The sequence below is a fragment of the Candoia aspera genome, chromosome 7 (genome assembly GCF_035149785.1).
Source record: "Candoia aspera isolate rCanAsp1 chromosome 7, rCanAsp1.hap2, whole genome shotgun sequence".
NCBI lineage: Eukaryota > Metazoa > Chordata > Lepidosauria > Squamata > Boidae > Candoia > Candoia aspera.
This window is the reverse complement of record NC_086159.1, coordinates 84,242,424-84,269,120: the sequence shown is the minus strand read 5'-3', so window position 1 is coordinate 84,269,120 and position 26,697 is coordinate 84,242,424. Positions and strand designations below refer to the sequence as shown.

At 45.2% G+C, this 26,697-nt stretch overlaps 2 protein-coding genes across 2 annotated transcripts; one reads left to right on the top strand and one right to left on the bottom strand.

The window, feature by feature from the left end:
- The first annotated feature begins 579 nt into the window (after window positions 1-579).
- Window positions 580-6,426, top strand: FGF23 (fibroblast growth factor 23). The gene is made up of 3 exons (XM_063309241.1): window positions 580-941; window positions 2,773-2,876; window positions 3,568-6,426. The coding sequence occupies exons 1-3, from the start codon at window positions 707-709 to the stop codon at window positions 3,964-3,966; spliced, it is 738 nt and encodes a 245-aa protein (XP_063165311.1). The 5' UTR covers window positions 580-706; the 3' UTR covers window positions 3,967-6,426.
- Window positions 6,427-9,599: 3,173 nt separating this feature from the next.
- Window positions 9,600-25,349, bottom strand: TIGAR (TP53 induced glycolysis regulatory phosphatase). The gene is made up of 6 exons (XM_063308388.1): window positions 25,284-25,349; window positions 17,732-17,769; window positions 16,660-16,781; window positions 14,684-14,761; window positions 13,115-13,225; window positions 9,600-11,078 (listed from the first exon to the last, which is right to left on the bottom strand). Exons 1-6 carry the CDS (start codon window positions 25,346-25,348, stop codon window positions 10,638-10,640), a joined length of 855 nt encoding a protein of 284 aa, XP_063164458.1. The 5' UTR covers window position 25,349; the 3' UTR covers window positions 9,600-10,637.
- Window positions 25,350-26,697: the final 1,348 nt, after the last annotated feature.

The window sequence follows — 26,697 nt, the reverse complement described above, 5'->3', positions numbered from 1 at the left end:
TTAAATGACAACACACATCTCCAGGAATTAAGTGTCACAACAGCCAGAATCCATGAATTTGCAAGCTGCCTGTTAAGCCAAGGGCCTCTGTGTTTCTGAAACATTGCTCCTGATGCACACCCAATTCATGCTTCTCATTCAGCAGATGTAGAAATCAGGTTGCGTTATCTAGTGGGAGCTATTGGTAAGGCTAAGTTTAGTGTACTTGCTTTTGGTCTTGAACTCACATACTTGAGGATACCACTGTTTCAGGCCACTCGGGGGCTCAAAAGGGCTGCCTGGACACTTCAGAGTTTCTAAACCTGATGGGGGGCTTGTGGAGGAAGAGAATGGTCCTCCAGTGACAAAGTCACAGGGTGGCTGAGAAGTGGGGAAGCATCTGCACTAGGTCCTTGTTTTGCGATAATCAGCAAAGCCTGAGACTCAGTGCCCAAAAGCTTATTTGGGTAAGTGCCACAACTCTCCGGGAACTCCCTCCTCGCCATCTTCCTGAGATCTGGGGGCACTCCTAAAATATTGCCTTTGCTTAAAAAAAAAAAAAAAGGCCCCGGGTGCCTCTTCCTTTCTCCCTCCCCGCGTCCCAGCGGCCCTGTATAAAGCCGCCGCCAAAGGGACAGGGCGCTCAGCATCGGCGGAGTCGCCAGCACCGAAGAGGGCGAGGTTCGGGTCAGCTCCAGCGGCAGCCGGGCGAGGTGAAGCCAGCGCGATGACCCCTGCCCCGGCCGCAGCCCTTCTCCGCGCCCTGAGGCTCCTGCTGCCGCTGGCCGTCTGCGGCTGGGAGCCCGCGGCCGGTTTCCCCGACTTCTCCCCGCTGCTCAACCCCAACTGGGGCAACGCCGACCACCTGTTGCACCTCTACACCTCCGGCGCCCGGAACAGCTTCCACCTGCAGATCCACGCCAACGGCCGCGTGGACGGCAGCCCGTCCCAGACCTTGTACAGTGAGTCCCCGGAGCGAGCGGGGGGCGGCTGCGGGCGCCGGCGCGGCTGGGTGGCGGAGGGATTCTCCGCGCCCTTCCCGACTGGCCTGACCCGCGGAACGGGCTGCTGCAAGGGGGGCGGGGGGGCATTTCCAGCATCAGCCGGAGGCTCCAGGGCGTCGGGCGCAGCAAGGACCGACGCGCTCACTGCGCGGCACGAGTTTTTTCCACTCCGGTCCTCTCCTTCCACGCGGGGAACCGAGCGCGGAGCCGGCGGGCAGGTTCACTGAGAGCGGTGGGAAGCTGGGCGGGGGGGCGAGGGGGAGATGTTCAGGGCCAGGAGAACCGGTGACTGGCCTAGAGGGCTTTTAAAAAGGAGGAGCGGGTCTGGCGAGGTTTCTAAAGCAAGGCGGTTGCCTTGCTAAATGATGGAAGCAAGCAGCATGAAGTTGCCTGTAAGCTCTGCCTGTCATTATTGGCCTCAAGTCATCTGCTAGTTTTGATCAAAGTTTTGCATTAATGAAAACAGGAAAAAGTTCAGGTCACCCTCTGTGGCCTGTTCTGTCTTCCTGGGAATTAGGGGATGTTCCAATATTATACATCATGCATTGGAGAAGCACCTTGTGACTTCCTCAGACTCAACCAAATACGGTCAGCCTCAGACATCTCTAGCCTGAAAGTCTCCAGTGCTTAAAACAGGGCTTATTTATGCTAAACTTGCTCTGAATATCCTTAATGATCCAGATTAAGATCTTTGCATTTCAGCCAGTATCAATAACTCCAGAGTGCCACTGATACTGAGACCAGAAATGCTTCTACCTCTTGCTCTCCCACAAAAAAATGGAGAAGCAAAATGCATGAGCTCATTAAAGGAGGCTTCATTGCAGAATATAAATCAGGGTAATATAGGATAAGGTGCAGGCTACATCCCAGCAACCCAACAATAGAGTAATCTTTTCTAAGAATAAATTCTTAAGAGGGAATCTTTCAGGATCTACTAGGAGATATCCATCTCATACAGCTGAATAGTATGCCATCCACCCAAAATCTTTGGTCAAGGAACAAATGTAGGTAAATTAAGGTCCTTTTTACATAGTTTCTATTTAAATGCTGAAAGGCAAATAGTAATGATTAGAGAAATCTGGATATTCAATGAAATAGCTCAGAATTCAAACGTGTGTGTCCCATTACACTTACATTTGCAAGCCAGGCACCCCATTTTATGAGCTGAAAATTTAATATGGCTTTCTTATAATAAAAATAGAATTTGGAGAGAAAGCTCATCCTAAGAAACCTCTAATTTAGATTGTATTTATTTATTTATTTTGCACCTTAGAAGATACTTTCATTACAAGCATAGTTAAGACCCAAAGTGGCTGCTCTCTTGCCAAGGACACCTTGGCTGGAGCTTTGCTCCATGGCCTTCCAAACTGGGACCTTCTCGATTCTGGAGGTCCGGGAGAGACACCTCCCTTCATGGACATTTGGCTTGTTTCCCTCAGCTTTTGGTGGAATGTCTCTCTCCCTTCTCTTGTTTTGGTCTTCTTATCTTGTGTTACAGTTTATCTAACTTTGCACATAGATTATTTTACATCAGAAAAAATTTAACAAATGCCATACATAATAATATTTCTTCTGAAAGCCAACTTAAAAAGAAAGTGCTACACCTCTTTCTTACAATTAGGAATATTGTTTTCCCTTTTGACTGGGATTGAGGGCAGATGTTTTGCCATGACTGGCCAGAATTTGGGAAGACTGAAGCAACTGGATAATAATATTTTGGCATTTGAGGTCACTATTTCTGGCTCAAGGTATGAAGAGATCTCCTAATGCTCAACCCATTCACTTCCAGGTGCTTTGATAATCAAATCTGAAGGTGCAGGCTATGTAGTGATCCATGGGGCAAAGAGTGGACTCTTCCTTTGTATGGACATTAACGGAGATATCTTTGGATCGGTGAGTCCTAATATTCATTTAAGATTTTATGGCCTCCTTTCCCAGTGCAGCAAAGCCATTAAGGACTTGAGCCATGATAGCTAATGAAGGTTTCTTTGTCTGGGAGGTGGAAGAAGACATGCTGGGAGGTGGAAGAACTGGTCATGCTCCAGTTCTTTCATTTATGGCTGGGGTGGGTTTGTTTCTTTGTCTGTAGATATGGTGACACAGCGTGATGTGAAACGGTGCTCACACCTTCCCTCCAGGACATCCATGGCATGTTGTAACTATTCTATTGAGAACAAGAAGGGGCACACAATTTACTCCTTCCACTGACCCCATTCTGAGCCTGAGCCACAGAGCCACTGGTAGTTGGGGGGCTGAACATGATTCATGAATACAGATGTGTGAGACTGTTGCTTGAGGCCTCCCAAAACAAACAAAAATGAACTCACAGTCTCTCCAGACCTTGTAGACATCTGTCAAGTTCTGTCAAATCCTAATGCTATTTGCAGTGGGGCTAAACATGGCTGTGCATCACTTGTAATTTAGTGTAAAATGTAAGAACTGTGAAACCACATACCCTAAACAAGGAAAAATACCAAGTATTTGGGAAACATTTAACATTGAAATGCAAAGTGAAAATTTTTGACCCTAATGTACAGCTGAGTTTCACCTTTGCCTTGACCTTTTGTGTGCTTGTTTCTTTTAGCATTACTTCAGCTACGAGGATTGCATTTTCAAACACTGGACTCTGGAAAATGGCTATGATGTCTACCAGTCCCCCAAGCACAGTTACCTAGTCAGCCTAGGAAAGGCCAAGCAACCTCTCTTTCCCAACAAGAACCCACCAATTTACTCGCAGTTTTTAGCCAGGAGAAATGAAATCCCCTTGGTCCAGTTCAACACGCCAAGGCCTCGCCGACACACGCGGGGTGCTGGCGCTGATCCCTGCGAGAGCATCGTGTCAGCCGGCAAGATGCCAGAAGAAGGTCCAGGGGAGGCTCAGCTGGCCATCCACCCCGGCTTGACCAGTTCAAATTCTGAGGAGAGAGACCCAAACAGTGCTACGCTGAACAGAAGGTTTTCCAGTCCTAGGACAGATTCCTGAACCTGAGACAACCTGGGAGAATTCTACTCTCTACTGAATCGTGAAAGACAGCTATGTTACTTTTTCAGATTAATTGTTCAGAATCAGGGGTCATACATGAGTGTGTGTTTGCGTGGTCCTAGCACTGGTCCTTACCAAACTGAATGACAAGTTTGGAAAATTGGTTATGGGAGAAGTTTTATATATTTTGCTCCATCCACACTTTAATGTTTAAGCTTTACAACTGTAATGCTGTACAGTATATAGAGTCTTGCCTGTGCCACAGTCCACACAGCTGACTGGCAGAGATGGTGAAGGTGCCAATATCTTCTCGGTGGAACCTTTGACCTGATTTGCCTGCAGTCTCAGGAGAATGCCTGGAACCTTTAAAGAAGGAACACCCTGGGCATCAGCTGCTTGCAGGAGGAGAAAGAAGGGTGAACACCTTCCGTTGCCTTCTGAATGCTCCTGTACCCATGCAGTGAATGTCCTTGTGAAAACTGGTTACATGCCTAGAGCATTGCTTTGGGGCTAAGGAATCTCACCAGCAGCATCTCTCCACCTCCATCTGGCTGTTTCAGAGTACTTGGCTCTGGCTGCCTGAGGGTGTTAATAAGACTACATTCTCTTACAGTTCGGCTTGTAAGGTTGTTGCAAGTCCAGCAGACTCTGAGCATTGAGCAGAGAGATGGGACTTCACAAGAGGGGAACCTGGCTTCGCTGTGCTGCATTATGCATGACATGACCTATTATTGCGCAGTCCTTTCTTTTATAGGCAGCCCTCTTCCAAAACATGCATGACACGACCTATTATCACACTAATGATAAGTGTGATAACTAATGTAAGTGGTCTGATTCACCAGGCTGATCTCTGTGAGTTTCTTCCATTGGTCTCAGCAGGACTCAAGATTAACCTCAGCTGGATTCAGGATACTGACCCATCATCTCCACGTATTGGCCAAAGGTAGGCTTTGCCCAAGAAAGGCCAAATCCTGTTGTCTTGCTATGGGTCGCCTACAAACAGATGGAGGGGAATGTGCACATAAGCCTCCCTTCCCAGAGAAATGAGTTGAGGTGCTTTGTGGGCTGTTAAAGCAGCAGCTGGCAGCCATCCTTCTGGGATGGGGTTCAAGTCCATGTCACACCTGGCCCTTCCAACTCCAGGATGCCAGAATATGAGACTGGATTTTGGAAGAGGCAGTATTTGTAGCAGAACATTTCCTAGAAAAGGTATTTGGCAGGAACAATGCACCAGACTCTAGGAAGTGTGTACTAGGTACTCACTGAGTCCTCATCATATTCCCTTGACTATTAATGATTTATCTCCTTGTTCCCACCAAGCTACAACTATTACTTATTTTTGTTCTGCTGTACAATATTTCAGGTATTAATATCTTTGCTTTTTTATTTCTCTTAAGTTTTATCTATGCTGAAAATGCAAGTCAATATCGTACACTATATCTTTTTCTACGTGGACTGAAACTCCACGTAGAAAAAGAGGCAAGACTCCATATACTGTAGTATATAGAGTCTTGCCTGTGCCACAGTCCACACAGCTGACTGACAGAGATGGTCAGCTGTGTGGACTACAAAGATTACTGAAGAGTTATCAGCCTGAAGTGCAACAACCTGTTTTAAAACAAAAAATGAAGTCTAGCCCAGTGTAAAAATATAAGTACTTGATTGTCTCATTTTACTAGTAGGGCCTTTTTTGGGGGGGTCAACTAAAGCTGTAGATAAAGATATAAATCAAAATTACTTGGGTACATCCGATAGATTTATATTTCTATCTACTAGGAATACAGAGCATCAGCTACTACGCAGGTTAGTATGTGCAGCTTAAAAAAATACTTAGATTTAAAATCAGCTTTAATGCTTTCTCTTGTGGCCTTATGGACCCACAATCTGGGGTCTGGAAGAGAGCACACCTTCAGCTGGGTGGGCACGATGGCTGTTCTTCATCAGATGGAGTCTTCCCAAAGGCTAAATTGGGATTAGTTGAATTATGTAATGACAGCACCGTTTCAGGCTGCAAGTGAAGGATCAGCTGCCCAAATCCTGAACCAAGTGGGGCAGGCAGAAATTTAAAAAAACCATCTTCAGGGGAAAAAAATGATGAAAACCCCTCTGCCAAAGGTCAGTTGAGGCTAGATAGAGGGAAGGACTCAAGAGGGGGATGGAGGGACTCGATGCTGAACGTGGAACACGTAACACTGTAAAGTTTGGGTGCAGGTCCCGTTTGGGATGTGCGTACACAACAAAAACGTGGGTGCTTTGGAGGGAGTTGTTCGCAAGAACATCCTGGGAAGTACCGGAGAATACCATATATGTATTTTTCTATTGCCATATTTATTTATTTATTTGAATTATTTACATATTGCAGATGTATTTATGAGTATTTATAATGTTTATTATTCTGCCCCTCAGTTGTTTCTCAGTGAAGGCAAAATAAATGTTTCATGTTTTTCAAGAAAAGAAGTGTCTTTATTAAACATGCCTATTTTAATCCAGTGCAGTGATTCTCAGTTCTGAGCTTGGGCACACTTGTCATGATTCCCAAATCCAGCCAAGATCTCTGCAAGACTTTTCCACCCTGTGGATGGGCAGTGCTGCCCGCCTCTTCATTCAGCACAGTGGGATTCTTCCAGACTTGCCAACTATGCACCCAGCCCTGAAGCTCCCCCCACCCCCAGGAGATAGGAATGACCCCAGGCGAGCCTGTCGCAGTGGCTCTCTTTGGCCTGGGGGGCAACTGAAAAGGAAGCCCCTGGGCTACCTGGAGCCCAGCAAGACCTGTCCTGAGTTCCATGCCCAGCATAATCAGGAGCTAAAAGAGAAGCAGGTGGTGGGAGGGGGCCGCTCTCGGGGCCTGGGGAAGAGGAGTGGGGCTGTGGCCCCGCAAAGTCAAGATCCGCCTACGGCAGGGTGTGGCAAGAGCCTGACTCCTTCAGAAAGGGTGGGGACCACCACTTTGCCTCAGAGAGGCCTTGTCGGCTGAACCTGACACGAAGTTCGTGGGCAGTAGAAAATGAAAGTGTCCCTTTTCCTTTTTTTTCTTTTACTACCTGCATACAATAAAAGAAAGAAAACCATGACTACTAAAGTTATGAAAAAAGAGAAAAGCACCTGTCCCCAGAGACGTGCCTAAAAGCCCCGCTTTCATTTAATCCACCCCTGCTCATCCGCTGGGTGGCTTTTGACTGGCCAGTGAAGTAGGGAGCACAGACAGTCATGCACTGCGCAGCAGAGGCATTACTTACTCTCCCCTTCTTTCACAGGTTTGTAGAGTGACCAAGTGGGTCATTTTTAAATATGCTACATCTGTCTCTGGCTTATACTGTAAATCAATAAAGCATGCTTGCATCATCCTCCTGTTTGGCATATGGGTTCCCGTCAGAAGTGCCCGACCTGCTGAATGTGGGAGGGCAGCAAAGCCAGATGGACGGCTGTGTAGCACAGCTGCACCCCTGAAAGCAGGATGCCACCACCTGGTGCTGACCCCAAACGGAGACAACAGACACAGGACAGGGACCAGGAAGGACAGCAAATCTGATGAGGATAGACTTGTGCTGACCTAAAGATTGGCCCAGCAACAGGGACCAGCCCCAAGTCTCCCCTGCCAATCAGTACCAAGTTGAGGGCAACCAATCTCCTTGTGCCTTCACTACCCTCTTTTGAAGGAAGTTATTGGCTAGTCAAGAAAAGCATCAGAAAGATGGCACTTGGCAGTCTGTCTCTCACCATCGTGACTTCCTGCCTTCCAGCTTCGAAAGAGCTGAAATTTGATTTTGGAAGACCTCATCCACATCTTCCCATTGGTTCTGACGCTGATAGTAGACACTAGACAACCCGTGACCCGCTGGGCCATCGTTTCAGAGATATTTCCTTACCAGGTTCCTCAGTGCCTTCAACAATGGCAGAGCTTCTAATGTACTGGAAAAGTTCTTTAAAAATTCAGGGAAACATTCAGAGATATATCTGCCTTGAAAGTAGCCCATGTTGAACTGTATAGCACAGTCAAATAATCAGGAGTTGACCACAGGAAATGTTTTATGACATTTTGTGTTAAGTCACCCATGTGAGACGTTTTCTTAACTGGAAACAGGGAATGTCCATGGAGTGTGAATTCCAGTGTGCCATGCTTCTGCCAAGCCACCCAGATCTCTTTCTTCTGCTAAATATGAATGGCTGTGTCTGACGTCCCTGCAGCCTGCCCACTGTATAATTAATGAACTGTGTTAGTAGAAATAAGCACCCTCTTCCCTTTGCTGTCAAACAAAGGGCTTTGCATGTTGGCTTCATGGCTGCAAATGCAACAGTGAAGCTGGTCCTCTTCTCCCAGAGAAGGTGGCAAACCAACCAAGTTGTAATTTTGACTATGACGAATGTCTGATCCCCAGCTAGGATGAGGGATGGGTGCACACGCCATGGGAGGCTGGCGTCCATTGTGGCTTGAAGGGAGGGTGCACAGCCTGCAGAAGAGACAGCTGCTCTTGCTGGGACTCCTCCTTGGAAGCTCTCTAGGAAAGGTCAAATCAATTTAAAATTAACGTTAAAGGGAAACCCATTTTAAAGGGTAAATTCAACTGACCTCTATTTATTCCAAATCAGATTGGAGATGGGGAGAAAATAATGTATTACAATTACCGTTATTATTGTGAGAACAGATGGGGGAAAGAACGTTATTTCTGTTAGGTATATGCCTACATGCCTATATTTGGGAGGAGATGGGCAGTGACAATTTGATAGATAAACAAACAAACAAATTTGCTCTAATTTTAATTAATGCCATCCCATCCCATTTGGAGGCTTGCTGTAGCTGCCTCTGCCATTCTCCCTCTCTCCTCATTAGTGCAGCTAGAGGTTGTTGGGTTTTTTTTTAATCAGACTGTTGTGGCTCACTCAGATATATTTTAATTATCTTGACACTGTTAGAAAGAATAACAAAACAAAATCGAAAGGCTCAATAAATACAAACAGTGCAAGTATTTTACATACATTAAAAGGAAGTAAGTAGCATTTGACAATTTAACAAATGAAATAAACTATGGTATTCTCTTATGACATGTGCTTGTGATCCCCATAAACAGTTCAAGTACAAAGAAAACCAAATGGACTGAAAATTATACATCTTAAATAGAGTACACATACACAAGAAACAAGATCTCAAGTTCTGCACATCTGAAATCAGAGCCAACAGTGCATGCAAGGCAAATGTATTTGGAGCTACATATTTTCTATCTAGGAAAAGCTAATTTTGAGCATCTTCGTCTATGCTGCGCTCCTAGCTGGAAGAGCCTTCTGGCACATCCCACCACCTTTCCTCAGAGCAGGTGAGGCCACTGAATCTTCTACTGCCATCCAGGAAACGAAGTGGAGAGAGCGAGTTTGCCAGACCTAGTTGTACTTTCCACAAATACCACTGGGTGAAGTGTTTTTTCTTGTTTGGCTCTGACATGTAGGTGGCACAACATCTAAACCACAACAGCCAACTGCTGAGTGATAGTACACAACATAAAGACCCATAAATATGTTTGGTCTCCATATTACAGAAAACATGTTATCTTGCCTCCACGAATAACAGGATGGATCTCACAACAGAACCACCACATTCCAAATCTAATGCCCACAAGTATCAGAATGCATCAAAATAATTCCCATTAGAGCAATAGCTTTACTGGCCAAGAGAAGGTGACAAAAAGTGCGCAATTGTTTTAATTCTCAGTAGCATCTGCAGAGTATTGGTTGAAGAACCACACCGCTAGCCCCTGAATTATCTGATTCTGTTTTTTAAGTTGCTATGTTGTCAAAAATAAGATGGAAGGTCCAACTTCATTCTTACTTATGCTCCCCCTTCATTGTATATCAAAACAATAGAAAAGGTTTAGAAGATGCCCTGGTTCTATAGTATGATTTTTTTAAATCAGGTATATATTGCACGATTATTCACTGGCAAAGGGGATCTTGTAATTAACGCAAGGCACAGTCCACCAGGAGCTCCCTTGTGCAAGTTCTCCTAAAACAAACTGGTATCCCGTTAGCACATTAGGGTGCATCAGCACAGATGGACTGGGGCAGAAGATTTTCACAGGGATCAGATCTGGCTATCTCCTATTTTTTAAAAAATAGTTACTAAAGTTATCTAAGTTAACCAAGTTACTTAAATTTATTAAAACAGGAACCAGGATTTTTTTTCCTATGACACTTAAGCAGCAGCTCTATTTCTTAGGCAGAACTGCTGTCTCTCAGCCCTCTGCTGGGATCATCCCAAACGTTCCGTTGACCAGGGGAAACCAGTCCCACCTTTTCAGCGGCCTACTCCTAAAACAGGAAGCTAGATTATGCTCTGGCCCACAGTCTGACCCTGATTAAATCATCTAAAGGTCACCTGTTGATTTATATGCAGTATTCAATTTCTGCCCCTTCCTTCAAGGCTCAAGGAGAGTTTATAAAACAGCTATTACTTCCAGAAGCTTCTCCAGAAGATAACCTTTCCCACCAGCCAATGCTGCTTTCTTGTCTTTTTCAAGAAGGATGGACAGGCAAAGACAGACAGAAGAAAAATGGGTTTTTAAATTCTTTAGCAGAAAATTCTTTCCAACATGCCATGTCTCAAACATAATTTAAAAAATTATTATTCCATACAGCGCATAAATACATTATGTATGTGTAACTTTTACAGCTGCATGCTTTCAGCTGTCACTTAAGTCATGTAAATGATCGCTTCTATTGAGAAAAATGCAATGGATTTTAGGTTTAACGTTCTCTCTCATGTCCAATTTTACAATGAACCGACTCATCCCAGTATTGGGAGTAACCGAAGACAACTCAGCCTTTGTCAAAGAGGCTGGCAAAGTACACTGCAGGTCTGAAATGAAATAGCCAGCCCAGTTTCTCATGTATGCCCCGTGACTCACAACCAGGATGTTGGCTGCAAGACCTCCTGCAGCTCCTTCGGAATTAGAATCAAATTCCAGTCCACCGTTGTGGTTTGGCAATGAAGTGGTAGAACTTCCTTTTGCCATTTCAGCATTGTTTCCTTCTGTCCTTGGAGAAACTTGCTTCTCTAGACATGTCTCCTGGGCAACAAGATTGCAAATATATTCAAAAAAATCCTTGACACGGGCTTTTACCTAAAGCAAGGGAAAATCAGAACAAAATTGTGGCAAAGTTACTGCAAGTTAAGTTTATCAGATGAACTCTCAAATTGCTTCTCAATTTCCCTCTGTGCCTAACACAAATTCCTCTGAATTGTTCCTCTGAACCTACAACAAACTTGGCTTAATGTCTCCATTTTCCACATCAGCAGAAATAAACCTGGACATTCCAAGGCCTTGGTTCATATTCATCTCCTGGGACCCTCAGCACTTCCAATTCCTGTTCTTCCTCTGCACAGGTGAGCAGCCATAGCAACTTCTTGTCCCTCAACTACCAACTGGAAGTACCCACTGAAGATGGAGCAGAACCACTTTAAGGCAGTATCTCCAATCCCTGCAGGCAGTCCAATATAATCATCAATGGTATTGAAGGCCCTTGAGAGGTCTAACAGGACCAAGAGAGATGTGCTCTCCACATGCAGGTCCCAACAAAGGACCTCCCCTAGAGCAATCAGTCCCGTGTCCAGGTCTGAAACCCGACTGACAAGGGTCTAGATAACTTGCTTCATCAAGGGTGCTCTGCAGTGGAGACATTATCACAATCTCCCAAGAATGTCTCCCAAGAATGACTGGATCCAGGGAGGATCTCCTCAGGAGGTTCACCACAGCTTCTTTCAAGGCCGCTTGCAAAACCCCATCCTGAAGAGAAGCATTGAGCATCTCTTGGATCCATTTGGTCACACACACCCTCCAAAAGGGTATGGGTCAAGGCCACAAGTGATGAAGACTGTATTAGAGAGCACCCTATCCACTTCCTTAGCGTTGACAGGACTCTAGATAATATAGTCAAGTGTCGCTGCTGTCATCACATTGGACTCTGCCCATGAGGAATCAAGACTCAGGTGAAATCTGAGAGACTCTTTTGGCAAAATGTTGTGCAAATTGATCAAAGTCAATGTAGGGGGGCTTTCAAAAGCTGACTGCATAGCATCATCATCAAATATTGCAGGTAACATATGAACTGAAGCAACTGTTCACAGAGGCAAACACTTTCCTAAAAGTCATGATACCATCACTTGCAAGCAAGGACTAATTTTTCTGAAAAGATAGTACAGCCGATGAGAGGAACGTAGGATGGACTGTGATGCATTCATTCAGAGAATGGTAGCAGCTCCTGAGGTCACCTGTGTCAACATGCTGGCAGGTGGGCTACAGGACTGATTCTGCTGAGTCTCCTCTTTAGGGAGGAATGAGTCCCAGGTCCCGACCATGGAACAGTTGTGAAAAATGGTGACAATGCAGCTGATCGGAAGGATATGCAGTGTCTGTACTGTAGTTGGAAGAAAGGAATGCTGCGTAGATGTGTGTCTTGAAACTGTGCGTTGGAGCAGTGTTTGTATCCTCAACCAACCAACCAACCAACCAACCTTTTGCCAAAATTAGAGCCTATCAATTGATGTTGGCATGTCATTGGGTGCTGACATCAGATCCCTGCAGTTTGATGCATTTTCAGCTGGGAGATATATTTGGTGATCCCCAACAAAGTCCCTGGTATTTGTACCAGTGTGTTAGAAGACTGTATAGGTGGGCATTTGTCAGTGTGCTGAATGTGCCTAGGAGTAAATTATGCCTGTTTCTGAATGACATGTACTTGAATGTTGCCTGTGGGTGCGGGTGTGATATGTGGCTGTACAATGTAAAGAATATAAAAGATGGACTTGCGTGTGAAGTGTGCATACCCACAAAGGAGGTGTAGGTGTGAAAGTTTTGTACTTGTGCCTGCAAATCCCACATATATGAATGACCTAGGACTGATACCTGTCAGAAAGGTTTACACATATGCCTATCTACTACTATGGGTGTGCAAGTACACATGCATCTTAGCTGCCTCTCCCTTCCCTCTGCCGCCATCCTTCTCCAGTTCAGCTTCAGTCTCTCTGCCTGCTGGAGTTATTTTAGCAAGATCTTTGCTGCTCTGGGCAGTCAGGGCCAGTCCAGCCTTTCACACGTGCCTAAAGACTCAGTCAGTCACTTCACAATGGACCACAAACCCCAAGAAAGGTAATCCTTACTTCATCCAGTGTTTCCCCTCCAGGAGGTGTAAAAGAGGGGTGCTGCTCCCCAGCAGCTCTAGCCATGGTCTTCAGATCACTGAGAGGCCTCCCTTCTGCCACTCCGTATTTCTGTCAAGACACGAGAGAGCCTCATGTGGTGGCAGCAGTGGTGGCAATGATGCAGCTGGCATCCCCACAGAAAAGGGCGTCCTGCTGCTGAGCTCTTCCCTTCCCCGCTGGAGAAGACACGAAGCAAAGCAGCTCTTGATGGGCTCCTGCAGCAGCAGAGGAATGGCTTGTTCTCCGCCTCTCTCTCCCTGCTTCACCCACCACCCCAGCATCCAATTGGAATCTGCCTTCCTGCAGCCTGAGCCTGTGCTCCACATCCTGCAGCTAAAAGGCTGGAGAAGTTGCGATCAATTGTTCATTTAATATTGCTCTCTCTCACACTCCATTCAATTTAAAACACCTCCAACGGCAGGCAGGGAGACTTGATTTGTTTACTCAGAAGCTGCCTAGATTTATTTCAATGGCAAATGCATTTTAAACCCTTGTTGCCCTCACACGGGACCCCCACGCAGGACTCAGGATTTGCATTTCTGAGGCTCTTTTACAGGCTCCTCTCCGGTGGAGGCACTGGAGCAGAGTGGAGTGGGTGCTGAGCGAAAGGTTATGACCGCTGGGCGCTCCTTCACTCACTGGACCCAATGTTTGTAGGCCACTGGAGCTTTGCTGTCTAAACAGACGATAGAAGCTGCTGCTCCTCTTGAAAATACAGAACTTCCTGCTTATGTCCTGAAAGGCAGTTTACTTTTCCATACGGCCTACTGGTGTTTGTCTTCCCCTTTGTTTACAGAGAGGGATTGTTTTCTTTTCCTCTCCCTCTTTTTACCTCCCCTCCCCTCAGGTCTCAACTACCAAATGGCAACTCTCAAATGTCCCCCCTCTCCCCACCCCACCTCCCGATAAGGGAGCGCCCAGTTAACTCTTTCCTTGCCTTGGAGGAATGCCAGCAACCTGCCGTGCCATCACATGGCACACACAATCAAAATTAAGCAAAAACGTTAATTCAAACAATTAAAATTTCAATACATTAGAACACATCTGTCTAAAAAGTGGAGTGGAAAAAAGAGACATAACAAGCAGATCTAGGTAAACAAGTGGGTCTCCATTCTGAACCCAATCTAAACTGCATATCCCCACAAAACCTGATTGGTTGATTATTTCAGAGATAAAATGCAAGGTGTGAATGGGGAGAGGCCTTTTAATCACTTCTTATGTTTAGTGCTGGGTAGACAAGCCAGACAATGTTGTGCTGCACGTTAAGACCTTCCTCTTGATGAGGACTGTTTTCCTGGGTTAGACTGGCTGAGGCCTCTCTTTCTGGAGGCAGAACAGCTGCCCTACCTGGTACCGGCGGCTTCCGCACACTCACAAGGCAGCCCACCCAGGTGGGTTGGTCCGGCCTCAGTCCGTCCGACTCGGTTCACATTAAATCTGCAGCCTGGTCCAGGCGCTGGCCCTGCACAGTTCATGGTGCAGACATGGAACCTGGCAGTGATCTTCTAGATGTGCCAGGAGACTTACCCGTTCTCGAAGGCGGGCATCACATTTAACAGGAATCTCTTTGCAGCACTGACTGTTCCCAAGAATTAAGGTTGTGGTCTGAAATGTTAAAATGAATGTTAAAAAACATTATTCTTTTTTAGAAACACGTATTGATTTCCAAACTGAGAGACTGCCTGACTCCTGGACAACTCTGGGCAGCTTACAAATAAAACAACATATGGAAACACAAGCAAGAACAAACCGTGGCTAGCCAGAAAAAAACCTGCTGGCCTTTGGCAGGCATGAGGAATGTAGTGGAAAGCCACCCCATGCCCCCTGCCACTATTATCAGGGAGATTCCCTCCACAAATACCGAGAGCAGCATCGAGGCAAGGCCATGTCCAGCATCTGAGGGGCCCACCCTCCTACGCCACCTTCCTCAGCTCTTCACGGTTCTACTGTTTGACGCTCTTAACTGATCTTGCTTTGTTTTTACTTGGTTACTTGGAATGCACTTTTAGCTACAGGAAGTCCTCACTTAACATGGTAAATGGGACCAGAATTTCTGTTGCTGAGCAATGAGATTGTGAAGCACGGCATCACGTGACCACACTGCTTAGCAATGGCAGTCCTAGCACTTCCGGTTGCCGTCATTAAGCAAATCCCATGCTGTCGTTAAGCACAGTGTCACATGGTCGCCATTTGGGATATCCTGCCAGCTTCCCCATTGACTTTTCTTCTCAGAAGCTGGCAGTGAAGCTTGCAAATGGCGATCACATGACTGCGGGATGCCGCAATGTCATAATTGCGAGCAGGTTGCCGAGCGCCCGGATTGTGATCACATGATTGCGGGGGGCACTGCAATGGCCGCAACCACAAGGACTGGTCATAAGTCCCCCTCGTTTGGTGCCATTGTAAGTTTGAACGGTGGCTGAATGAGTGATCGTTAAGCAAGGACTACCCGTATTGCAAACTGCTTCAGGATTTCCTGTAACAAAAGTGGAATAAAGAACACTGAAAAAATAAGGAAATGCAATACAGTAAAGCTGAATTCTGAAAGGTAAATATTTGCTTTAAAATTGAGGAGGGGCCCTTTTTGTGGTCAGGGCTGTCCTACTCTATAATTGATTTTGGGGGATGATTGGGGCCACGGGGCATATGAGAAGGCCACAAGGACATCACTTGGGGCTCCAGAGAAGAATTTTCAGCTTCTTTGAAAAGTAATTGTTTAGGAGTTGGAGTTTTGTTTTTTGTTTAAATTAATACAGGCATAGCAAAGCATATGACACAGACACCAACCTTTTACAGTTCTTTAGGTTAATGTCCTATTACGCTGTAGGAGAACAATTAAGAAACTAAGCTGCAAATCAGAAAAACCCGCAGACTGGAACAGCTAAGGACGCATTTGGACTGTTCTTGCGGTGGGCTGGGGATGAGACAAAGGCTTCATCGCAAGGACGCATCCTATAAAAACAGTGAGCGGCTTGTACAGAAAAGTCCAAGTCCTGCACCGGACCACAGTCAGCACTTAGATTTAAGTCAACAGGTGCCTCCACTCTGATTATCCCTGTGTATTTAATAGTTTTCCTCTTCTGTCCAATTACAAGTTGCAAACAGCAGCCACTCCTTCACTGGTGTTGTAACATCACTACAATTACATTTCTCGTATTAGTACATGAAATATGGCAGCCTGTCTCTCAAATTGCCAAATATACTAATGAAATAATGATTTAAGATTGGTAATGTCTAATAAATAGAAAACAATTGTTAAAAATTAAAGGGTAGGCAAACTAATTAAAAATGGACTATATGTTTTTTACTATTTAAGGAAGTAATTTTTAAAACTATTGTTAATTCACTAATCATTGTAAATGTTACAATTTTATACTATTTATCTCACAAAAAATGAAATCCAAAAAACTAGAATTATTACTATTTATTAAATGTATATGCCTCCCAACTCCCAACACTTCTAAGTATTTCTCTGGGCATAATTTCACCTACAACAAACTTGCCTGCTTTGCCCGGAGCAGATCACTGGTGAACACATGAGTAAATCTGGTGTGATGGAGATACATTCCAGCTGCCCTGGCTTGCTTGAATCCAGTGTCTGAGAGAGGCTCGTCCACGCCTTGACCTGCAAGAGCCACCGTGGAGATGAATCCAACCGTTAGAACAAGCACGTTTCGGCCCTCATGAGCTGCTCCTCTCCAGAGGATGGGGACAAGCATTACGTTACAAGTGGAGGCCCTCCTAAAAGAGCTCTGGCCATTTCTGAAGGAAGTCAAAAGTTATGTAGCTGAATGTGATGTATCTCCCTTTCTTTTGCCTCATGTTGCCCTAACTTAAAAACATCTTTCTGTTTGGTTATATGAGCTTGTGAAGTGCCACATATGTTAATGGCTCAATAAATAGAATGGAATAAGACTATCAGACTCAGCACTCCCCTTATGTTTTAGTTTCGCAAGGCTCTGGCCAGGAGGCAACCCCCTAATCTGCTGGGCACAGACCCCGAAGCCATCATAACCGTGACTGTAGAATCATGAAGAGGCTAAATTGTCAAACCAAGCTTAGATCAAGCTGAGAAAACTCCCTGGTATACAACTTAATGATCATCTTGAAGCTACTGTAATTAATCAATCCTCTTGGACAATTAGCAAGGACAAGAGGCAACTTTTAGGCAAGGAATATTCCTATTATACAGGAGTTTGCCACTGTAAACTCATCAGCAAATCCATGCCCATTTTGCAGCTGCTTTGAGGTCACAAAGAGAACAGAGGAGCAGGGGAATCTGTTCTCCTGGCAGATGCCCTTCTGCCACCAACTGGGGCAAGGTCAACCCAGGAAAGTGCAAACCTGCAAAGAAGATGCTTTGGAATGCGCGGGAGCACTCATGAAGCCCCCTTCTTCACCCTGTGGAAGCAGCAAAGTCGTTTTTCAGGCTCATATGGCTGCTCTCGGCAGTCTGATATACATAGTCGTAATAATTGCACAAAATCAGGTCAATAACATTTCAGTATTTGATATCCAAATAAAAGAGGTAGAGGTAAAGGCCACTGTGATTTAATAACCACCAGGGAGACAAACCTTGCATTATCTTCTCTTTGTTGTATCTTGTTTCCCCACTGTGGAAAAAAAAAAAACAGAAACCAAAAACTTGAAACAGAAGAAAACAAATTTGGATCAAGAGCCTTTAGCTTTAGGGATCTTTAGTGTTACTCAGCCCTTACGGCAAGGACTCAGCTGGGGTATCCCAGTCCTTCCCCGCTAACAAAACACACAGCCCTCACTGGTGGGGGCAACGCTGACTGCTTAATGAAGGGACACCTACACATACTTCCTGGCCCTCTCAAGACACAGGCATCACTCCAGGAATCTAGCAGTGACTCCTTAACCCTGAGCTGATCACATGGATTCATGTCCCTAAAAAGACTGGGAGAACTGGGAGAGATTAAGCAGGAAAAACTAGTCATTCTCCCGGCTGGAAGGACTGACATGAAACTGTATCATTTGGGTTGGATACAGCCAGTGTTATATGATCAAGGGGGAAGACTGCAATTACCACAGCCTTCCAGCACCAATGCCAACAATGAGGGAGAAAAGGGTCTGAGAGGGAAGACTGACTTCATACATACAGCACAGGGAGGCCCAACAGGACTTAGTACATTCAGTTCCTTTCAAGAAAGATTTTTCCTCTCCAGGTTGAGCTTAGACAAGAGGGTTCTGTTGTTCTTTTTATATTAGCCATCATTAACAGTAATGGGGGGGGGGATTACGTTCATTTAGAAGACTGATTAACTGATAAATGTGTAGAGCTTTAAACAAGAAACAGACAACCCAATTTAAATAATACTTACTTAACAGTATGCACATGCAATTTAATTAGAAAAGCTGAAAGCAATCCCGGTTGACTGCTTGGCTGAGGGACATCCTCTGAGCTCTCAAGTGTTTATAATCCTGCCTTTCTCCACCAGAATTCAAAACAGTGTACAGAAGTTAGCAGGTGGCCTTCTATTTGGACTGACTAGGATCTAGATCACCTTGGCATCAGCCAGGTTGTCACTTGAAATGAGACTGTCAGATTAAGTCTGTTTTTTTTCTCGTGCTTCACTAAATAATTTCATACAACACTAAAAAATAATCAATTGCACAACAAAATTATATTGTGCAATATACACATTAAGGTATTCAGATTGTAACACTTAGTTTAGAAAATGCCTTTAATGCTTGTGAAAAAAATCATAATTGTCTGCTTCATTTTCATTGGTGTTGATTCAAAAATCCATAATTACAAGAATATAATTTTTAAAATATTTATACTGGAATATTCCTCAGTCTGACAGGATGCCAGCTTTGGAAGGAAGATTTACTTCTTTCAATGTAAGACAGTTTAAATTATTCATTTTTTATTATGACACAGTCTCTACAACAGTATTCAGCAATGTTTCTACACTTTGTTCACCAAGCAGATAAAAACATTTGGGTCTGTAGTCTACAATTTGACTACAGAAATGGAATAAGGAAATAGAACCAAAATTATCTACACTTTTGAAAAAGTTGCCCTGATCCCCTGCAGCCTTGAGTCATGTTACTTGTCTAGCCCCCATTTTTGTGCCTTCCAGAGCTTCCCAAGACTGCATAGTTAAAATATGGAATCAAAGCTGTATTCTGGAACAGCAGTTCCTCATATTTTTGAATTAACAACTAAAAAAGCTGTATGAAGTATCTGCTACCCTTGGGAGGAGGAAAATGCTTAAGACTTTGGCCCAATCACTGTGGCCCTCAGAGGCCAATATTCACATTTTAAAGGTTGTTTGCTCTTGAGATATAGACACAGAATGAAATCCTAATATAGATTTGTAGTGAATACAGGCTCTGCCATCACTGTTTCAATCTTTGGGTTTTGCTTTATAATTTATTTCACGTACATATGCTGTTGCACAGGGGAGTAGGTCAGGGCGTGGAAGGGATCACAAAGTGAACTGTGAATTACTCAGCTGAGAGGCTCTCAACCACAGGAGTCCTTCCCACAAATCCAGGAGAAGAAACCCAAGACTGGAGTGGGAGGTAGGGCTTTCCTAGAAAGGGAGATTATAAAAACAATTCCAGTGAGAGGACGTATGGTTGCATAAAAAGCCTTGTGCAAGCTCATCAACCTGAAAGGAAACGTACAGTAAAACAAGGGAAAAGTCATCTAGGAAGAGTACAGTCAGCCCGCCCAGATTTGCAGAGATGGTATTAAGAAAGCAAATTCAGAATGAGTACAGTTTAACAAGGGTAATTTGAAGAAACTGGCTACTAGCCTTGACTCATTCAAAATAAAAATAGTCATTATACTACCTGCTCAAAGAATAGAGCAAAATGCTAATGGGTAACAAAGAAAAGGCAAATATATCCAAGTTTTATTTTGGGTCAGTCTTCTTTAAGGGATATGTACAATTGTCAAGAGCTGCTTGAATGACACCAGCCTGAGCTCAATAGTCCAGGACTATCTACTGGCCTTGAATAAACTGTCATTTCCAAAACCAGGTGCACTCCCTCTTAGGATATAAAAGAAACCGGCTGAGGCCTAGCCAAATCTTCTTCTATTACTTTCCAGAAATTCTGGAGAATGGGTCACTTATCAGATGACTGGAAGAGAGCAAATATTATCCCTATCTTCAAAAATGAAGAAAAGGAGAACCTAAGAAATACACCTTCAGCAAAGGATCGTTACCTTGTCGTGGTGCTGGAGCTTGAGCACCTCAATGATGCCATGAGCTAAACCGTGAAGGGCCACCCAAGACAGGAAGGTCATGACAGAGAGGTCAGACTAAATGCGATCCCTGGGGAAGGTAATGGCAACCCACCCCAGTATTCTTGCCGTGAAAACTAAATGGATCTTGCAGCCAAAGGTGGCGGACATCTGTACAGTCGGTAAAAACAAGGCCTGGAGCTGACTGTAGTTCAGATCACGAACTTCTTCTTGCACAATTTAGGATCAGACTAAAGAGATTACGGAAGACCCACAGATCAGCTAGATATGAGCTCACTGATATTCCTAAGGAATATGCAGTGGAGGTGAGGAATCGATTTAAGGGACTGGACTTAGTAGATAGGGTCCCGGAAGAATTATGGACAGAAGTTGGCAGCATTGTTCAGGAGGCGGCAACAAAATACATCCCAAAGAAAGAGAAAACCAAGAAGGCAAAATGGCTGTCTGCTGAGACACTAGAAGTAGCCCAAGAAAGAAGGAAAGCAAAAGGCAACAGTGATAGGGGGAGATATGCCCAATTAAATGCAAAATTCCAGAGATTAGCCAGAAGAGATAAGGAATTATTTTTAAACAAGCAATGCGCGGAAGTGGAAGACAATAGAATAGGAAGGACAAGAGACCTCTTCCAGAACATTAGAAACATTGGAGGTAAATTCCAGGCCAAAATGGGTATGATCAAAAACAAAGATGGCAAGGACCTAACAGAAGAAGAAGAGATCAAGAAAAGGTGGCAAGAATATACAGAAGACCTGTATAGGAAGGATAACAATATCGGGGATAGCTTTGACGGTGTGGTCAGTGAGCTAGAGCCAGACATCCTGAAGAGTGAGGTTGAGTGGGCCTTAAGAAGCATTGCTAATAACAAGGCAGCAGGAGACGACGGCATCCCAGCTGAACTGTTCAAAATCTTGCAAGATGATGCTGTCAAGGTAATGCATGCTATATGCCAGCAAATTTGGAAAACACAAGAATGGCCATCAGATTGGAAAAAATGAACTTATATCCCCATACCAAAAAAGGGAAACACTAAAGAATGTTCAAACTATCAAACAGTGGCACTCATTTCACATGCCAGTAAGGTAATGCTCAAGATCCTGCAAGGTAGACTTCAGCAATTCATGGAGTGAGAATTGCCAGATGTATAAGCTGGGTTTAGAAAAGGCAGAGGAACTAGAGACCAAATTGCCAATATCCGCTGGATAATGGAAAAAGCCAGGGAGTTTCAGAAAAACATCTATTTCTGTTTTATTGACTATTCTAAAGCCTTTGACTGTGTGGACCATAACAAATTGTGGCAAGTACTTAGCGGTATGGGGATACCAAGTCATCTTGTATGCCTCCTGAAGAATCTGTATAACGACCAAGTAGCAACGGTAAGAACAGACCACGGAACAACGGACTGGTTTAAGATTGGGAAAGGAGTACGGCAGGGCTGTATACTCTCACCCTACCTATTCAACTTGTATGCAGAACACATCATGCGACAAGCTGGGCTTGAGGAATCCAAGGCTGGAGTTAAAATCTCTGGAAGAAACATTAACAATCTCAGATATGCAGATACCACCACTTTGATGGCTGAAAGTGAAGAGGAACTGAGGAGCCTTATGATGAAGGTGAAAGAAGAAAGTGCAAAAGCTGGCTTGCAGCTAAACCTCAAAAAAACCAAGATTATGGCAACCAGCTTGATTGATAACTGGCAAATAGAGGGAGAAAATGTAGAAGCAGTGAAAGACTTTGTATTCCTAGGTGCAAAGATTACTGCAGATGCTGACTGCAGTCAGGAAATCAGAAGACGCTTAATCCTTGGGAGAAGAGCAATGACAAATCTCGATAAAATAGTTAAGAGCAGAGACATAACACTGACAACAAAGGCCCGCATAGTTAAAGCAATGGTGTTCCCTGTAGTAACATATGGCTGCGAGAGCTGGACCATAAGGAAGGCTGAGAGAAGGAAGATAGATGCTTTTGAACTGTGGTGTTGGAGGAAAATTCTGAGAGTGCCTTGGACTGCAAGAAGATCCAACAAGTCCATCCTCCAGGAAATAAAGCCAGACTGCTCACTTGAGGGAATGATATTAAAGGCCAAACTGAAATACTTTGGCCACATAATGAGAAGACAGGACACCCTGGAGAAGATGCTGATGCTAGGGAGAGTGGAAGGCAAAAGGAAGAGGGGCCGACCAAGGGCAAGATGGATGGATGATATTCTAGAGGTGACGGACTCGTCCCTGGGGGAGCTGGGGGTGTTGACGACCGACAGGAAGCTCTGGCGTGGGCTGGTCCATGAAGTCACGAAGAGTCGGAAGCGACTAAACGAATAAACAACAACAACAAAACAAGAAATACACATCAGTCTGTTACCAACACCTTGGAAAATTCTGGGGCAGGTCATAAAGCAATTAATCTGTAAACCCTTTTAAATGATGAAGCAACGATTAGAAGTCAGCATCGATTTGCCAAGAAGTATTATCAGACTTGGCATTTTTATGGATAGTGTAACTTCCTTTGTAGAGTGTGGGAATGTTGGGGAGATCATATAAGTGGACTTAGAACCAGAGGTTACCCAATGAAATTGAATCCTGGAAGTATCAGGATAGCTGAAGGAAATTTTTAAAAAATTTATAGTTCAACTTTGAAATTCACCACTACGAGATGTAGTCCTGGCTACCAGCTTGACTGGCTTCAAGAAAGGGTTGGACCAATTCATGGGAGTCATGGGGATTAATGGCTACCAGCCTTGATGGCAGCATGATTGCTACTCAAGGCCATCTGCTGGGAGACTAATGGAATTGGTTGGCCACTGTGCAGTTAGTTGGCCACTGTAAGAACAGACTGCTAGACTAGACAGGCCAGGGATTCAATTCAGTAGGGCGCTGTTTATGTTCTTATATTCAGAAAAGCATTTAGCAAAACACCTCATGATATTCTGATTACCAAGCAAGTGAGGTATAGGTTGCATGGCAAGTTCCACATGTGAATCCACAGCTGGCTTGAAAACTGTAGTCAAAGAGTGCTTATCTATAGTTCTTCATCAACCAGATTGAGGTATCAAGTGGGATGCCACAGGATTTGGTCCTGATCCCAGTACTCTTCAGTATTTTCATTAGTTACTTGGATGAAAAAGTAGAAGGAAAGCTTAGCAAGTACACAGCTGACATGAAATTGGATACAACAAATACCCTAGAAACAAAAACAAAATTTAACATGAATGCAGTACAGGATGAGTGACTCCTGGCTTGGTAATAAAAAGGATCTGTCACAAATTCTGTGGAAGTCAGCAGTGTGAGAATGTCTGTTAAAAAGGCAGCTTTAATAGAAGCATTGTTTCCAAATGGGTAATAATAGTTCTACTCGCTTATAATCTGGTAAGGGGCTACCCTAAGTATTGCACTTAGTTCTGAACACCAGATTTGAAGAACAATTCAGAGAAACTAGAACAGGTGCAGAAAAGCACAACAAGGAGAGACTGAGAAAAGTGATTATGTTTAGACTTGAGAAAAAAAATCACTGAGGATTTTTCAAGGGGTACTACACAGACAAGATCTATTCTCTGTCATTGCAGAATACAGGACTTGAAACAACCATCTCAAGTTACATAAAGGAAGATTCTGGTTGGATGCTAGGAAAATCTTCCTAATCATTAGAGCAGCTAAGAGTGGAACCATTTCCAGAGGAAGATATGAGCACTTCTTCGCTAGATATACTCAAGGAAATGCAGGACAGCAAACTTTGAGAGATACCTTAATTTGAATTTCTGCATTGAAAGGCTTTCCAATTCGAAGATTCCCAGAGATGTTACTGGAGGCATATTGTACATTAAGGCACTGCTGAAGAGGATACCACTTTGGTAATGTTGTATTCAAGAATGATGAGGGGTACTCCATATTTGTTCAGTGGAGCAACTGAAACTGCTGCAGTATTATTTTCAATCCTGAATGTGGTTTAAAATGAAGTCCACCCATAAAACTAGCAGAAGTGAATCTGGGGATGGACTGAGCCAGACTGAAGCCTGTGTCCTCCCCTTGCCCCCAAAAATCCATGGTGTGGAGGTGAGACATTTGGCTTGCATTAGCTGAACAAGGAGGACTAGAGGGCCTTGTGCAAGCTCTACATACTTACAGAAGAGTCAAGATCTTGAGGAACTTCTTTCTCACATTTCCTGGAACAACCATGTGACATGAGGTCTGACTTGGTACAGTATATAAAATGCAGATTAACTATTCTGAGTACATGGTGCAGAAGCAATAGGTTTTTACTGGGCATTCAGGAAGGATCAGGGATTCTGTTGATGTTAATCTGACTCCCTCCCAGAAGTGATGGAGATGGTTTCAGATTGGCTGCTGAGCACCTTCAGAAGTCTTTTGAGGAAATTTAACAGACACAATGACACCACTGGAATTGGGGTGTCTCACGACTCCAGATACTGCTCGAAGTGGCATTAATGGGGGCTAGAGATGAAGTCTGGGAGACCTTGCCTCAATTATGTGCGAGGAAAACGGCCGCTTAAGGCGACGCCTATGGCCCGAACAAAATCCCTCGTTTTCCAAAGCCAGAGCGCTGGGATACCAATGCAAGGCGTCCCTCTCGCCCCTCTGAGAGGAACATCCCACTCGGGCTCCTCCATCCGCCGCGCTTCTTTGGCCGGCTAGGGCGAACGCCTCGCGACGCCGAGGGTTGGCCCCAAACGCAACTCCCAAGGGAGAGGCCGGGTCGCCCTCCTGCCCCCGGCCAGGCACCATCCAGGGCGGCTGGCGGGACACCTGCAAGCCTGAGACTCCGCGAAGGCGAGCCCCGCGATGGAGGGGCGCCGGTCCTGCCCTCCGCGCCCCAGGCGCCAGCCATCCGGGGCCCTTCCCCGGCCCCCCGCCCGGCGCGGATACTCACTGCCGGACGACCGTTAAGCCGAAGGTAGCCATGCCTCGCACCGCCGCCCGCAGGGATGACGTCATACCGGCCCCGCGGCCAGGCCAATGGACGCGGCCCGCGGGAAGCGGCGGGGTCTCGCGAGAGGAGGAGGCGGGTGCGCTCCGGCCCCTTCACTCCCCCCCACGAGGCCCCGCCCGTCCCCGGCCTCGCGCTGAGCTAGGGACGGGGACGGGGACGGGCCCGGCGGGGGCGCCCTCCTTGCCTAGGCCGCGGTCGTGGCGGGTCTCTAGGCAGGCTGGCCGCGGCGGCTGTGAGAGGGAAGGCGGGAAGGACGGGCGGGAGACCAGCATTAGAAGCGAGGTCTGGGCGGGGCAAAGCCCTGGAGAAAGAGCAGGAGGCGGGAACCGGGGCTGAGGTGGAGGGGTGGCTTCTTGGGACAGGCCGCGGCAAGCGTGTTGAGCCACGGTGGGGAAGAAAAGGCAGGGATGCTAAATGAGAGCGCCCGTCCCCGTTCTGTCAAGAAGCGCCGCTTATTCCCGCCGTGCCCCGGATGGCCGTTCCTCCGGTGGGAGCTGGCGGGCGTCCTGCCCGGCCCTTCCTCCGCCCCGCGACCCGCAGCAGCCCCGGGGGAACCAGTGGGCCTTCCAGCCCACAGGGCGCCGAATGTGGAACAGTCGCACTTGAATCTCTTGCAGTGAACAGAACGCTGTCGAGTCTAAGTAAGCAAAGGGTAAAAACAAATCCGAAAGATAAGGGAAGAAAACAAGGCTATAAACTGACCAAGACAAAACAGTCAACTTGTGACGGGTTCCTGGAGTAGGACACAATTTTGCAATTTAAGGAGAACAGGTCATGTAAAGGAACAAGAGCCAGTTTGGGGTAGTGGTTAAGGCTCCAGGCCAGAAACTGGGAGATGGTGTGTTCTAGTCCCGCCTAGGGCATGGAAGCCGGCTGGGTGACTTTGGGCCAGTCCCTCTCTCGTGGCCTAACCCACCTTTCAGGGTGGTGGTTGTGGGTAAAATAGGAGGAGGAAGGAACATTAGGTATGTTCCCCGCCTTGAGTTATTTATAAGAACAATAAAGGTGGGATAAAAATAAATAATTAAAATAAAGATGAGATGAAATGAGTGGCCTGGAGACTTAAGTGAAAGGGGATTTCTTTTTTTTTATTTTTTATTTATTAAACACATACATACAAAGCTTGGTAAACTTATATCCAACCTCTATTACTTTTACATATAAATTTAGTAATTATAATATAAAACCTTAGAACATGCATCCCACCCCCAGGAACAATATTTTACGTAATCATTCCTCTTTCCAGAAATATAATAATTCTTTTGGAGGTGTGCATCCTTTCCCTTTTAATAAAACAAATTCTACAAATATATTCCACATCTGCAAAATCATTTCCACTCTGTAACCCCCTTCT